Genomic DNA, 14,752 nt, shown 5'->3' with positions numbered 1-14,752 from the left:
TAACTTTTTTATGACTGTGTTGAATTTTACTTGTACTTTACACAATATAATTATGTTCTCATCTCAAACATAAATGTATTAGGTTGATTTTAAGTGTACTGTTTTAGTATATTCAATAGAGCTGCTTTCCTTTTTTTTCAGTATATATAGTATATATATATATATATATACAGTTGAAGTCAGAAGTTTACATACACTTAGGTTGAAGTCATTAAATCTCATTTTTTAACCATGCCACAGATTTCATACTAGCAAACTATAGTTTTGGCAAGTCGTTTAGGACATCTACTTTGTGCACGGCACAAGTAATTTTTCCAACAATTGTTTACAGACAGGTTTCACTTTTAATTGACTATATCACAATTCCAGTGGGTCAGACGTTTACATTCACTAAGTTAACTGTGCCATTAAGCAGCTTGGAAAATTCCAGAAAATGATGTCAAGCCTTTAGGCAATTAGCCAGTTAGCTTCTGATAGGCTAATTGGAGTCAATTGGAGGTGAACCTGTGGATGTATTTTAAGACCTACCTTCAAACTCAGTGCCTCTTTGCTTGACATCATGAGAAAATCAAAAGAAATCAGCCAAGACCTCAGAAAAAAAATTGTGGACCTCCAAAAGTCTTGTTCATTCTTGGGAGCAATTTCCAAACACCACATTCATCTGTACAAACAATAGTACGCAAGTATAAACACCATGAGACCACGCAGCCATCATAACGCTCAGGAAGGAGACACATTCTGTTACCTAGAGGTGAATGTAGTTTGGAGCAAAAAATGCAAATCAATCCCAGAACAACAGCAAAGGACCTTGTGAAGATGCTGGAGGAAACAGGTAGACATGTATCTATATCCACAGTAAAATATAACCTGAAAGGCTGCTCAGCAAGGAAGAAGCCACTGCTCCAAAACCGTCATAAAAAAGCCAGACTACAGTTTGCAAGTGCACATGGGGAGAAAGATCTTAATTTTGGAGAAATTTACTCTGGTCTGATGAAACAAAAATTGAACTGTTTGGCCATAACGACCATTGTTTTGTTTGTAGGAAAAAGGGTGAGGCTTGCAAGCCGAAGAACACCATCCCAACCGTGAAGCATGGGGGTGGCAGCATCATGTTGTGGTGGTGTTTTGCTGCAGGAGGGACTGGTGCACATCATAAAATAAATGGCATCATGAGGAAGGAAAATTATGTGGATATATTGAAGCAACATCTCAAGACATCAGCCAGGAAGTTAAAGCTCGTCACAAATGCGTTTCCAAATGGATAGTGACCCTAAGCATACCTCCAAAGTTGTGGCAAAATGGCTTAAGGACAATACAATCAAGGTATTGGAGTGGCCATCACAAAGCCCTGACCTCAATCCGATAGAAAATTTGTGGGCAGAACTGAAAAAGCGTGTGCAAGCAAGGAGGCCTACAACCCTGACTCAGTTACACAAGTTCTGTCTGGAGGAATGGGCCAAAATTACAGCAACTTATTGTGAGAAGCTTGTGGAAGGCTACCCAAAACATATGACAAAAGTTAATCAATTTAAAGGCAATGCTACCAAATGCTAACAAAGTGTATATAAACTTCTTACCCACTGGGAATGTGATGAAAGAAATTAAAGATGAAATATATAATTATCTCTACTCTTATCCTGACATATCACATTCTTAAAATAAATTAGTGATCCTAACTGACCTAAGACAGGGAATGTTTTCTACAATTAAATGTCAGGACTTGTGAAAAAGGTGTATGTAAACTTCTGACATTCAGGAGTTCTCTGGTTCATGTAGTCCAAGAGTTAATTAAGGTAAACTGATTTGCCATGCTGTCCATAATGGAGGGGCTCGGGCATGGGACTGGGCTTGAGCTCTGAGACCACCCCCCTCATCCCCAGACAATCCAACATGATCACACTGCTGTTTCCGAAAGTTCTGGTACCCTAGGATCGGCAACAGTATGCGGACTCACTGACATGGCCTATCTCTTATCGGACATATTTGCAGCTGCTCCACAACAGTTACTTTCCCTCATGGCATGACAGTTAGTGTGTTGCGTCACTTGCGTGGGAGACCACAGACCACAAGTGTGATTAGGAGGTTGCATTTTTATCCGTAACATTGCATTTAGTCTCTACTAATAGTTAGGGTTAGATTTGGGTTTTGGTTGGGGGGTGGATTAAATAAAATAATTTTGTTTCTCTTCATTTCTCTTCACCGTTTTATACCCTGTACAGCTGAAAAGAATTCTCTTTACAACTGGCTTCTGGTGACCTCTCCTGGATATAAATGGATGTCACACTTGTTTATATGCTCTAAAACAGTTACCGCTTTAGCCACTGGGGGCAGTGTTTTAAAATTCAGTCTACGTATACCGATTTCAGCTAAAGGAAAGTCTGACTATAGAAATAAATAGAATAGCATGGGTAACAGTGTCAGCCTCTTTGGACAAAAGCGTTTACTAAATGTAAAGACAAATTGAAATAATAACTGGTATAGCCATTATACAGAGGTGGAGATCGTCACCGTTGTGAGGGAAGCAGTGGCTTGTGCAGTATATTGTATTCTTGATATAAAATTGGCAGGCCTAGATGAACAAGCTCCTTCCAAACTTACATTTGTAACTTCATTTGGTAGAAAGTTTCAGATTTTGGGAGTATAATGGCTAAAAGCAGCAGCATCTTAGGTTTCATCACATTATCACATTATTAACAACTTACAACTTAGCTTCATATTAAAAGATGTTCCTGTACAATGTTAATCATAAAAAGTAAATGAAGAGATTACTCAAATGACCTAATAAGACATTGCCAAGATATAAGTCTTGTACATACACGTAGATCTAGCTGCATAAAAACCAAATCGTGTGTGTTTTTATTCCAATCACTGTGTGGGCACAATTGTGCCTGCAGTATATTGTGAGGACAGTTTTATTGCAGGGACAATGTCACGTCCCCACTGCTGAACACCACCCACCACACTTTAACATCGCCACTAAAACCATTACAACAAAATGGCGTTTCCTGTCTAGTAGTTATGTTACAGCTGCTTTGCAAATATACCAATAAAACAACATATTTTGTGATATCAAGCACATCAGACAACTTGAATTTTGCATTAGTCAACTACATTCATTTCATTTTTTGTAATGGTACACTAGGTGAGCTGGGGTGGGTTATAAATTATGGGTCACTTAATCTCATGAGTGGCATAATAGACCTAGTCTAGCAGAATCAGCTCAAAAGATGGTAACTAGCGGTGACAACAAAGACATGAAATATCATTTTATCTTGACAGCATAAAAGGGAAGTCTTTAATTATTTAAAGGTAAATATCACGGTGGGATCTGGGCTCCGATCTGTTGATTCTGATTTATACCAAGCTGTGCATCTCAGGAAACATTCCTGGCTTTCTGTGTAGGCAAGTCAATTACCTAAGCCAACTACCTCCTTAGGTTCCTGGTGAAATAGGTCAATGGAGTGCCATTGGGACTTCTCACAATCTTCTTCAGAAATCACAGTAGTACAAGCCCTACATAATCCATAAACACAAATAGATTTTATTTATAGTTCAATGTTTTTTTTAAATTGAAAAAACTTTTAAAAAGCTATTGCGAAGTCTCACGGATCTAAGTACATCAAACAGTTATTGGTTCATTTTGAGTCGGACACGACTGAAAGTAATAACGTATGATTCAGTAACCGCTCTCACTGATTCACTGAGTTAATACAGTGAAGGATGCTTTAGACTGATTCAAGCTGATAACTAGCTAAATTTGTGAGTTGTTTGAAGGGTTTCAATAAAAGAAGGCTTGTAAGAGTCATTTGTTTGCCGTGTTGGGTTTATATGTAGGATTATGTAGAATTTAAACATGAATTTTGTTTTTACTGTATGTACACCTCTTTGCATTTCTGTGACAGCCAAAGGCCATACGACCCGTAATAAGTCACTGTTAGGGAGAAACGTGGGGTGCTGAGAATATGACTTGCGTGAAAAGTGTTGAAAGTAGCGTGAATATTGTTTTAGTAAGTAACTTTAAAGTAAAGTAATTAGTATTGTGATTACTTTTCCAATGAAGATTGATTATAGTCTTATGGAAGTAATTGCTTATTGGTAGTGGATTACTGTTTTGAAACGAATCTGCGAATCTGACTACACTAGTCACACTTAATGTTTTCGTGAGTAGCCAGCGAAGACAACGCTATAGAGACAATTTTTTTCTTCTTCTTTTCTTTTCTTTTTTTTTGTTGTTGTTGCAGTACCTATTCTTTTTATCTCAAATATAATTCCTTTTGCCATGGTACTGTACTGTAGATTCAGCAGCGGCGCAGCACTGCTACTCGATAGTGGTGCAACTTTCATGCTGTTTTACCTCCCTCTGCCACTTTTCCATCCTAAACAGGAAATTATTTTACCCTGGCAAAGCACGCATTAAGATAATGGACCAAACGTTTGCACGATGTTCAATCCAACTAGAACAAACAGAAATGTGTTAGCAGCTTGGGCCTGTCTTGGCTGCATTTGAAGACTCAACATATTTCCTCAGACATGCCTAGAATTATTCAGCATGACCTACGTAAAGCAGCCTCCATACTTTATCTCCATTTGCCGAAACGTCAGTATGTATTTAGTACAACCACCTCTCTTCAATGACAAAAAGATCTGGTCTTCTTAATCCTCAAACTCTTTTACTTAATTGCCACATTTTGGTTGGTGCAGTTACTACAGCTCACTAGGGTGATTAATAGCCAAGTACACCATACGATGTAATATTAACGCATGTTTTACTCATTTCCTGATGTGTGTGATTCTTTGAACCCCAAAGGATTCATAAACATATGAATGTCTCTAAAGTTGTTCAAACGTAAACAAGGTTTAGGTTTTAAAAGCTGTCAATACATCGTTATTGTACAGATGTCTATGCAAACGTACAAAAATGTATGTACATTTGATAAAATGACACTTTAATATCTACAAATACTTATGTGATCATGCTGACCTTGCACAGATGTGGTATGCTTCTTGGCTTTCATCTACATCTTCTACCTAAACCATCATTTGTGTGAGTTTGATATGTATGAGAGGGTTTCCTGATGGTTAACGGTTCAAAACTGTGACCTACTCTTCCAACCTGTCTTCTGTCCTGGCGTATCAATGACGTAATTGAGCTTGTGTACAATTTGGGACACTGGAGAGGTTCTGCTGTGCTTTGATTTTTTATGTTGGAAAGCATAACGTGTAGCTCAACTAACAATACCATGGTCATGTGTTTGATTCCCAGGGAACACACATAATAATAAAATGTATATAATTGAATGCACTGAAAGTTGTATATGTATAACCTTAGTAAACCTTTACTCTATGTGCTACCCCATTCCTTATAGAGAGCTGATAGTAGAAATCCCTTGTTGTCTGTAACACTTACATTGTGTTACTTTGAAAATATCAACATAATACACATAAAACTTTCAACAAATATGCATTTCACTGACATCTAATATTAGTCTATTCAAACCAATCTTAGCCACTACTGTAGCTGTGTAACCAAATAGACTATTATGACCTTGGGTTTGTCATAAGGCAGAAAATAAGTAGATGTGACATATCCCCCAGCATACATTGGTGTTTTTTTTTTTTTTTTTTTTAAGAAAGAAAGCCAATGCATAATGTGAAAAAGAACAGCACAGCAGAACACGATCAAGGTTTTCTAATATATTAATATTTGGGTTGCTGTAAAGGAAATGTAAGTTTGTCCTACACCTACCCTGAACCGTAAAGGACGTTAGTTTGTTTTGTAAATATTGAGGAGAGTGTGGTGTGCCCCACCATGGATAAACTTGGTCTGCCCTTCATGCTTATAATAAATAAATTCTGAGCTACTTAATTACAAGCCAATGTAAAGTTCCATTTTGTTCTGGTTGTTCCCCAGCTCACGCACTGTGGGGTAGCACCAAATGCAGTATATCTCTAAAAAACTTCTTTAAATGTCTCCCCTTGTTTTGGTGAAGAATCTCTTCTTGTCGCTCAAAGACAAAAGTGATTCAAAGCGATATGAATTGTTTATTGGTGTCCCACTGTGACCCTTGTCTGACGGCGTAAGAGATTTATTGTCTCCAAACTCTTCTCCCCCAGACATTATCTGTGCTTGCCAGCTTTGTAGACATTTTGTTTTTTGTTTTTTACCAAAATCTGCCTTTTCCAGTTTAAATTGGGAGATTTTTATGCATCCTATCAGACAAATAATGTTTAAAGGGATAGTTCACCCCAAAATGATAATTATCTTACCATTTACTCACACTTATGCAATCCCAGAGATCGTCTCCTATACTACCAAACATAACAAAACATACTACTGGATACTTTAAAGGTGAATTGTGTAATTTGTGCACTAAACGAAATTACATAAATACAGTATATTTTCAAACAAGATTTGCCAACACCACTCAGACTCATCATGCCCTTTCGCACTCTCTGATTCCCTATGAACAAATAGGCCATACTAAATAAAAGGTGATAAACGTTTAACATTGTAATAAACAAGACCACTATAACATATACACACCGGACAGAAAGCGTTGCAGAGGAATCAGCACATCTGATAACATCGCCGGATTGAACGGCAGCTCATGTGAGGGGGATCTAGCACAAGAGGCAGGATAGTTCTTGGTAACTGGTAAGCGTAACAATACATATTCCGAGTATTTTATGAATTTATCGGAAGCTCGACAGTAATGAGCTAACTTGTGTGGCAATACCAGAGTGTAGCTTACCTGTTGAGAAGCAACATGGAAAGAATCGAACCCCAAAAATTCCCTCAAAGTCCTCCACCTTGTAAATGTTCACTCTGGTTTTACTCTGTTCTCAGTCTCTGTGTCTTTTAGCAAGTCTTCGAATTTTGCCGAAGCTAAGTTTAGTTTCCTCTGTAACACGTATGCCATGGATGTTCTCCCGATTTACAACAAGTAGCCATGCCACAAACTCATGCTATAGGTTTAGATAGAAAGAGATGGGTGGAGCTGAGCAGGCCGCTCAGAATATAAACATCAATGTTTTGATAGTGCCTGGGAGCAAGGTTGCCGTTAGAAATCCTTGGGCTCGGTACAAAACGTATACACCGTGCCCCCCGCCGGACAGGTGACAGGGGAGTGGGTGGGGTGGGTGCAGACAGTTATTCCATCAATGTGCGCTAGCCTGGCGGCTTTTTAAACACTGTCACCGTGTTTATTTTCGTGTCTCCTGCTGAACGTGTTTAGATGCGCTCTACAATATGGAACAGCCTTTCTGTGGGCCTCCCCTCCAGTCCGGCCGGGCACCCATCAAGCCTAAATAAAAAATAAAATAATAATAAAATAATATTAAAATATATAATACAAATATAAAAAAATATATAATAAAAATTTAAAATAAAGTTAATGTATTTTTGTTACATGTTTAGAAAAATGTCTATATTAACATGGTGTTTAGCCATTAGCCATTCAATGTTAAAGTTTTTACACGCATATATATGAGGGAAACAATTGGCACGCATTTTATAGAATGATCCCCCCAACACACACACAGTCCTCAAATGCAGAAATCCACTGGGCCTTTCTTGTGTTACTGAAATCTGTTGCTATAGAATTTTTTTTGTGAAGGTCATTAGCGACTCATACTGCAGTACTATAGACATTATGTACACAGAGCAGGGGACCAATGGCAAAGCCACTCCCCAGAAACCAGATGCTGAGGGGGCAGGGAGGCCAGCGAGCCGCCAGATAAGGAGAGAGGCAGGAGAGTAAACATTAGCAAGGCTGATGAGACAACAAAAGAGCAGCTTTCTGCTACTATGTCATTGTGCTTTGACATGCAATCCTCTTGTTGTGTGGAAATGCATAGAACCAGGCAGCTAAAATAAAATCGGGGAGCTAAAATGTCAAATCAATGCGCAATTGTCAGTAAGCTAAAAGTAGACATAGGGCAATTTCACCTTTGCTCATGGGGGAAGGGACTTTATCGCTATTATCTGATGACAGGTGAGTGAAAATAGCCCCTGCATGAATTAAATGACGTTAGTTGCAGATAAGCAGGCTGATGCATCCATCACTCAACTGGCAGATTCACAGTAGGGTTATGTCTTGCATGGCAGTCCTATACTGCAGATGGTGTTAAACTTTATATAACAAATTGCTTGCTATGTGTCTCATTTGTAAGTCGCTTTGGATAAAAGTGTCTGCTAAATGACTAAATGTAAATGTAAAAATACCCAAGGTTAAAAACATTCAGTTCATGCATTAACCAGCAGGGATGAGCAAAAGTACCAGAATAATTAAGTACTCCGTAATAACAGCAATGAAGAAAGACACAAAAGAGAGTGACTTTTTCTCACAACTTCACAAAAAAAAAAATTTCACAACTTCACAACATTAAAGTGGAAGGGTGTAATTTCTGCACCACTAGCGTCACCAACAACATGATCATTAGGGAAGTCAGCATGTTGCTACCGAATTCTCCAGTACCCTGACATCAGCCCCATTATGCCAAGTTACTGAGTTACTGCCACCTCCCATTTTCACATCAGTTTAAAGGTTTCGATATACCTCCTACGAAATTGAAGAATGAATGGGTGATGTCATTTAGAACAAAATATGGCCAAAAAGAAGGTGTTTTTGTGTTCGTTTCGGTGGTTCATAACAGCTCACTGGGGCGAACTTTTAGGGAAAGTTCTATTCGACAGCAAAACACCTTACTGCTATTGGTCTACATCATCGGTAGATGTGACTTGGAGCTCCACCTACATTTATGCAGACAGCAAGTTCTGTTTATGTTGTTTAGTGAGTCAAAATCAGTCAGCATGAGCACATTGGCATGTAGAGTTATTAGCGACCTGGTGCAACTTACCTACATCTGTACAATCATTCACTTTATTTTCCAAGACCATGTCATGTGATTTCTTTTTGTTTAATTAGTCTATTAAAGGAATCATATCTTCTCAAATACTCTCAAGTGCCCATTCACTCATGTGCCATCTGCAGTGAAAGCCAATCACACATCTGTCTAAAGTAAGATATGCCCATGATCATTCTTTTGTCTTTATTCTGAACATTTTCACTTTTATACACTTATATTTGCAATAGTATCAGTGTCATTATAAATCACAATAACAGTGTGTAACCGGCGCATATAATGGCTGTGTATAGAGTGTTAGCGCATTAGCGTCATGAATTCAGAATATAAACAAGACAGATTAAAAATTTTCTACCGCATATATATTACTTCAAATCATCATCGATTGATAAAAATGGCTTCTTTTACTGACCTCATGTGAAATCTACTCATAGAATGAGGCATAAAGTCATTGATAACACATTTTAGTTTAACACACTGGTTAAGGTTTTAAGGTTTTACATTAGCGTCCTCATATTTAAATGTACCTTTAAATGCCTCCTACAGCGGCGTGGTGGGTGTCTGAATGTTTGGAAACAGTATAGCATTGCTTGGCTGTTTAACGAACAACAAAAAGGAACTTCTCCGGAAGTATATTGAGGCCTTAAGTGTTTACCTTCTGTGTTAAAACAGATTTTAGGGGTTTAGGTTTAGGGTTGGAGTTTGGGGATAAAGTTAATACAACATGCATTCCTCTTCACTGTATTACATCATTTACAGCAGCAGTGGGGAACGTCAGGCCTCCTGGCCAAATAAGGACTGCAAGACCATTTTACCTGGCCCCTGAGGCCATTCGAGAAATAATTAGATTTATTTCTTTAATGATAATTATTAAAAATAATTACAAATAATAACAAAGCAAAATATTGTATAATAGAAAGACCTTATTTTTTTTTCTTGGTGCATGAACACGTGATGGAATGTGTGCGATATTTTCAACCCACAATCAGAAATTAAAAGTATGGCCCGCAAATAATTTTTTAAATACTCGAATGACCCTTATTAGGAAAAAAGTTCCCCACCTCTGATTTACAGCTAAAAACAACTCACTTTAAAACTTGCTTATAATGCCGCTTTGTAGGCAGTTCACCTGGAAACTGGAGAACACATGTGCCCTTATGCTCAAAAACATTTCCTGCTTCGGCCACTGGGGGCAGTGCTTCGAATTTCGGTAAGCACAGACCAAGTTTAGCTCAAGAAAAGTCAAACTACTGTTTCCGAATTCACTGTAAGATCTGTCTGTCATCAAACAGTTTTGCGAAAATAATCACGATTCTTGAAAACTCCTCCCATCTTCCCAGTGGTCGCCTATTACGTTTGCATTGGTTGCTTGTTAAGCTGGGATATGAGAATGAATTTTAACATTGAAAAAAATTTACACATCAGCTTTAAATGCCAAAAAATGGGCTTCATTTTTAATTTTGGGTTAAGTTACAGTTTTATATTTGCCGGCACCATGTGGTCCGATTTGCCAGACAGCAATTAACATCAACACTGCCAATAAAGCAAATGAACATGTTTCCCTTAGATATCCGTCAGATCAAGGAAGTCAAATGGGTTGTGAACTGCATTTCAACTAGGAGACCTGGCTGGATTTCAGCTGCAACTTAACTTCATTCTACATCAAGCTAAACATTATTAATTGTTTGATTAGATGTTAACATGCCGTGTCATTGTTCTCTCTACAAATGTAATATCTAAACTTTGTTTTGTTTCATAGCTTTTTATTATACAGTTCAATAGCTATTAAAAGCCTGATTGAGGTGTTAATAAAAATAACTCAAAACAGAAGTTTTTATTTAATTGACAACAATAATGTCCCTACTTTAGCAGGGTATTGTAATCTCAGCACATTTTCCACAAACAATTCAAGTCATTTTTGTTTCTGTGGTAATAATGAACCTAAAACTCTATCAGATGTTAGTTAGTGGAGAGAGAAAAAACCTTGGAAGAAACCAGGCTCAGCTGGGGGAGCAAGTTCCCCACTGGCTATACAGCATGAATATAATGCCAATATCATTTAGCTATGAGTAATGCAAGTCATGCATTAATTGAATTAACTGAGTAGATTTTTGGTGGGTATATTGCATTGAGTTTTAATGAAGGCACATGGAATTCCAAATGAGTCTTACAGTAAATGATCAAATTCCAGTTTGACCTCCTGACTGTCAGTTTAATGTATGTTTTCTCTGTGAAATAGCTCTTTTATAGAGTTGGAAACGATTTTCATTAAATGGGGAGCTTATGATTCCTAGGAGAGTTGCAGAGGTTGGGAAGGGGGGTGGTTTTTATGGCTAGACTACTATCTTATACTATCATTTTTAACTACTATCCTGTTCTGTTTAGAGTAGATTGGCTATACAGCTTATCTGAGATAGCCCCCCAGCTATTCCCAATTCTCATACTAATATGTAAAAGACAATCAAATGTAGCTCATCTGAAAACATGTGATTTGCTTTAGTTTATTAGGCTGCCCTAATTTATCCTAAATGAAACAGAGGACTAGTCTGGACTTGTTAAATATGAATGCCATTCTGTGAACAGCATTGTCAATGCAGTAACACATTACGTCAAAATTGATTTATGACTGAAATCAGTTTGCTTTTGATTATGAATATGATCTGTCCTGTAACAGTTTGAGTCAACTTTGCTGAGATTCAGACAAAATAGAGTGAGACTATTTCATACTCCATTTTTGGCTGGTCAGTCAAAAAACTTTTAAGTCATTTTCTCAGTTTTAGTTTTGGTGTAATTACTGCGTTTAAGCTTTGTAAGGCAATATTGATATCAAGTATTTCTGGTCCATTATCGTTGTGTTCTTGGTTGAGCTATTGAGTAAAGCCAACATAAGCATCAGTGGTTTAAGAATGAAAATTATTCAGAGGAGGAATACAAAACATGAAAGAAACTCTGATTTATATTGCTTTATCATCCTTTTCCAAGCAAATTTTGGAACTTTGTATTGCTATACTTCTCATGTTATTGTCTCCTAAAGATCAGTCACTTTCATTGTTCATTCCTAATGTCTATATTGCTTTGAATACAATTGTCTGCAAAATGAATAAATATAAATGTACACTTAATATTTTCCTATTTTGATACCATTTACTGTTAAATGTTGTCCAACATTTGTGTTTATTAGTACTCTGCCCTTTTAACACATGTGATATCTCTCTTCAAGAAATTGGACTTTTCTAGTATTGAGATTATTAAACAGAGATCCTAACTGCTGTTTTTTTGTTTGTCACAGGCTAAGGACAGTGACGATGATGAGGAAGTCGTTCATGTCGACCGAGACCACTTTATGGATGAATTTTTTGAACAGGTAAGCTTTAGATTAGGGTAAATGTCAAATCCTTCTACGAGTTACTAGCACTGTTTTGCATATGTAGATTGGCACTGAAGTCAAGATAAATGAAGTCAGAGTTTAGTTCCAGCTCTAATCACACACTTGAACCAACTACTGTATAAGGTGTTCAGGTTCACTTTAATAATTACTTTTATAGGCAGTAGAGTTTAGAATCTGTCATTAATTACAACATCAAATCTCAACATCAATGTTTCTGTCATACAGTACAACGTTGGTAATATGGTAAAAAATGGTAATACTTTACCGTAAGGTTCTGTTTACTTAATGCATTCCGTATCAACATGAATTTTTAAAACAGCATTTATTAATCTTGTTTAATGTTAATTTATCAAAATACTATTGTTCATGTTACTTCTAGGGCTATTGATTTAATGTGTTAATTTAGTGTGATTAATTATATAAAATATTTACGTAATTAATCATGCCTCCTGACCCGTACCCAAATTCCATATTAAAAGTACATATTTTCCTACCATCTGAGCTATTCAAGCTTAAAGTACATGTAACGTGTTTGTTAAAAACCCATCAGCAGGGGGCAGCCAGCCACCTCAGCAAACCTCACAAGCAGCGCAGCCACAGAATGAGAGCCGGTCATACAGAAACGTGTTTTTTTTCTCCCCTTTTCTCCCCAATTTGGAATGCCCAATTCCCACTACTTAGTAGGTCCTCGTGGTGGTGCGGTTACTCACCTCAATTCAGGTGGCGGAGGACAAGTCTCAGTTGCCTCCGCTTCTGAGACTGTCAATCCACGCATCTTATCATGTGGCTCGCTGTGCATGACACTGCAGAGACTCCGTATGTGCTCATGCTATTCTACGTGATCCATGCGCAACTTACCACACGCCCCATTGAGAGCGAGAACCACTAATCGCAACCACAAGGAGGTTACCCCATGTGACTCTACCCTCCCTAGCAACCAGGCCAATTTGGTTACTTAGGAGACCTGGCTGGAGTCACTCAGCACACCCTGGATTCAAACTCGTGACTCCAGGGGTGGTGTCAGCGTCAATACTCACTGAGCTACCCAGGCCCCCCTCCAGAACGTGTTCTTGACAGCTGGACGAAGCCCAACAGAAGGCAGGGATCTCGAGGCGTGACTTTAAAAGTTTCAACTACTGGACACGACATCCTATAAATGTGGTGTTTATGATGTTGAAAACGTCCTGGTTACTTTCGTAACCTCCATTCCCTAATGGAGGGAATGAGACATTGTGTCGATGTAGTGACACTAGGGGTCACCCTTGGGAGCCCCAAACACCTCTGATCTTTAAGAAAAGGCCAATGGGAATTGGCGAGTGGAATTTGCATGCCACTCCCCCGGACATACGGGTATAAAAGGAGCTGGCTCGCAACTACTCATTCAAGTTTTGTGCTGAGGAGCAGAGACAAGGTTTTTCAGGCCATTTCAGCGGGTAGTTCAGTGTTGTTACAGGAGGGACACAACGTCACGTTCCCTCAATCAGGGAACAGAGGTTACGAAAGTAACCAGGACATTCCCTGTCTGTCACTCACTCAACGTTGTGTCGATGTAGTGACACTAGGGGTCCCTATATGAAATGCCACAACTAGCTGAACTGTGTTACTTGGACTGGCGATGCGAGATGGGCAGACCATTGCGTGCCTCGTAGCCAGTGCACTTGGCCGTCACGTAACCTCCCCAACATTCCTACGAGCATCGTACGGTCCCTCGCACCTCGGGGACAAGTCGACTGCCCAAAAATGGGGACAGGCTACCCCAGCCGTGGCCTCTTCTCTTCTTTTTTCTCCCCAAAAAAGAGTGGAAATCGATCAGCTGGGGGCCATAAGTGTCCGCGTCGGGGGTGTGTACCTCCCAAGGGGAAGACACCGTGGAGACCACACCCTGCCCGAAGGGGAGGTAATCATGTGGAATACATCACATGGTCTTACCGAATTTTGCTGGCAGTGTCGCATGTGGAGAAGTCCCAGTGGTAGGTCCTACCCAGAGGGGATGGAGCTCTACAAACATGGCGACCGGTAGCAGAGGGGACTCTGCCCAAGGAAGACACAGGTTTACCAACAGGGAAACCGTCTCACAGAAGATATATCACACGGGGTTACAGACAAGCAACCAGCGCATGTGGAGCACCTACCTCAGTACAGGGCCCACAGAGTTTCTCTGTGAACTCACCTGCCACAGGGCTAAGGAGGAAGGACATCCAAGGTCCACAGTCTTGTGAACATGGCTAGGGGGTAAAAAGTGCATATCTCCCCCTCCAGGAGGAGAAAGGCGCTATGCACAAGCGGTACACTCGGCAAGTTGTCCCGCAAACGTACCTGTTTGTACCTGACAATACATGGGATGAAACCGGCTCAACCCGGAGATTGTAGAATCTCACAAAGGTATTGGGTGTTGCCCAGCCTGCTGCTCTACAGATGTCTGCTAAAGAGGCACCATTGGTCAGGGCCAAGGAGGCCGGATGTGAAATGCCAAGGTAATGGCATCAATGACCAAGTGGG

General features: G+C 39.2%; 1 protein-coding gene across 1 annotated transcript in view; it reads left to right on the top strand.

Annotated features, from left to right (window-relative positions):
• LOC127420846 (syntaxin-1B) overlaps positions 1-14,752 on the top strand; it is a 71,223-nt gene that overhangs the window by 23,159 nt on the left and 33,312 nt on the right. Inside the window, exon 2 of the mRNA XM_051663408.1 lies at positions 12,155-12,229. Within this exon, the coding sequence (XP_051519368.1) occupies positions 12,155-12,229 (75 nt within the window). The remainder of the gene's footprint in view (positions 1-12,154; positions 12,230-14,752) is intronic.

This window comes from Myxocyprinus asiaticus, chromosome 30 (genome assembly GCF_019703515.2).
Source record: "Myxocyprinus asiaticus isolate MX2 ecotype Aquarium Trade chromosome 30, UBuf_Myxa_2, whole genome shotgun sequence".
In the NCBI taxonomy this organism is placed as follows: Eukaryota; Metazoa; Chordata; class Actinopteri; order Cypriniformes; family Catostomidae; genus Myxocyprinus; species Myxocyprinus asiaticus.
The sequence above is the reverse complement of the archived record's forward strand: the minus strand, read 5'-3'. Positions and strand labels throughout refer to the sequence as shown.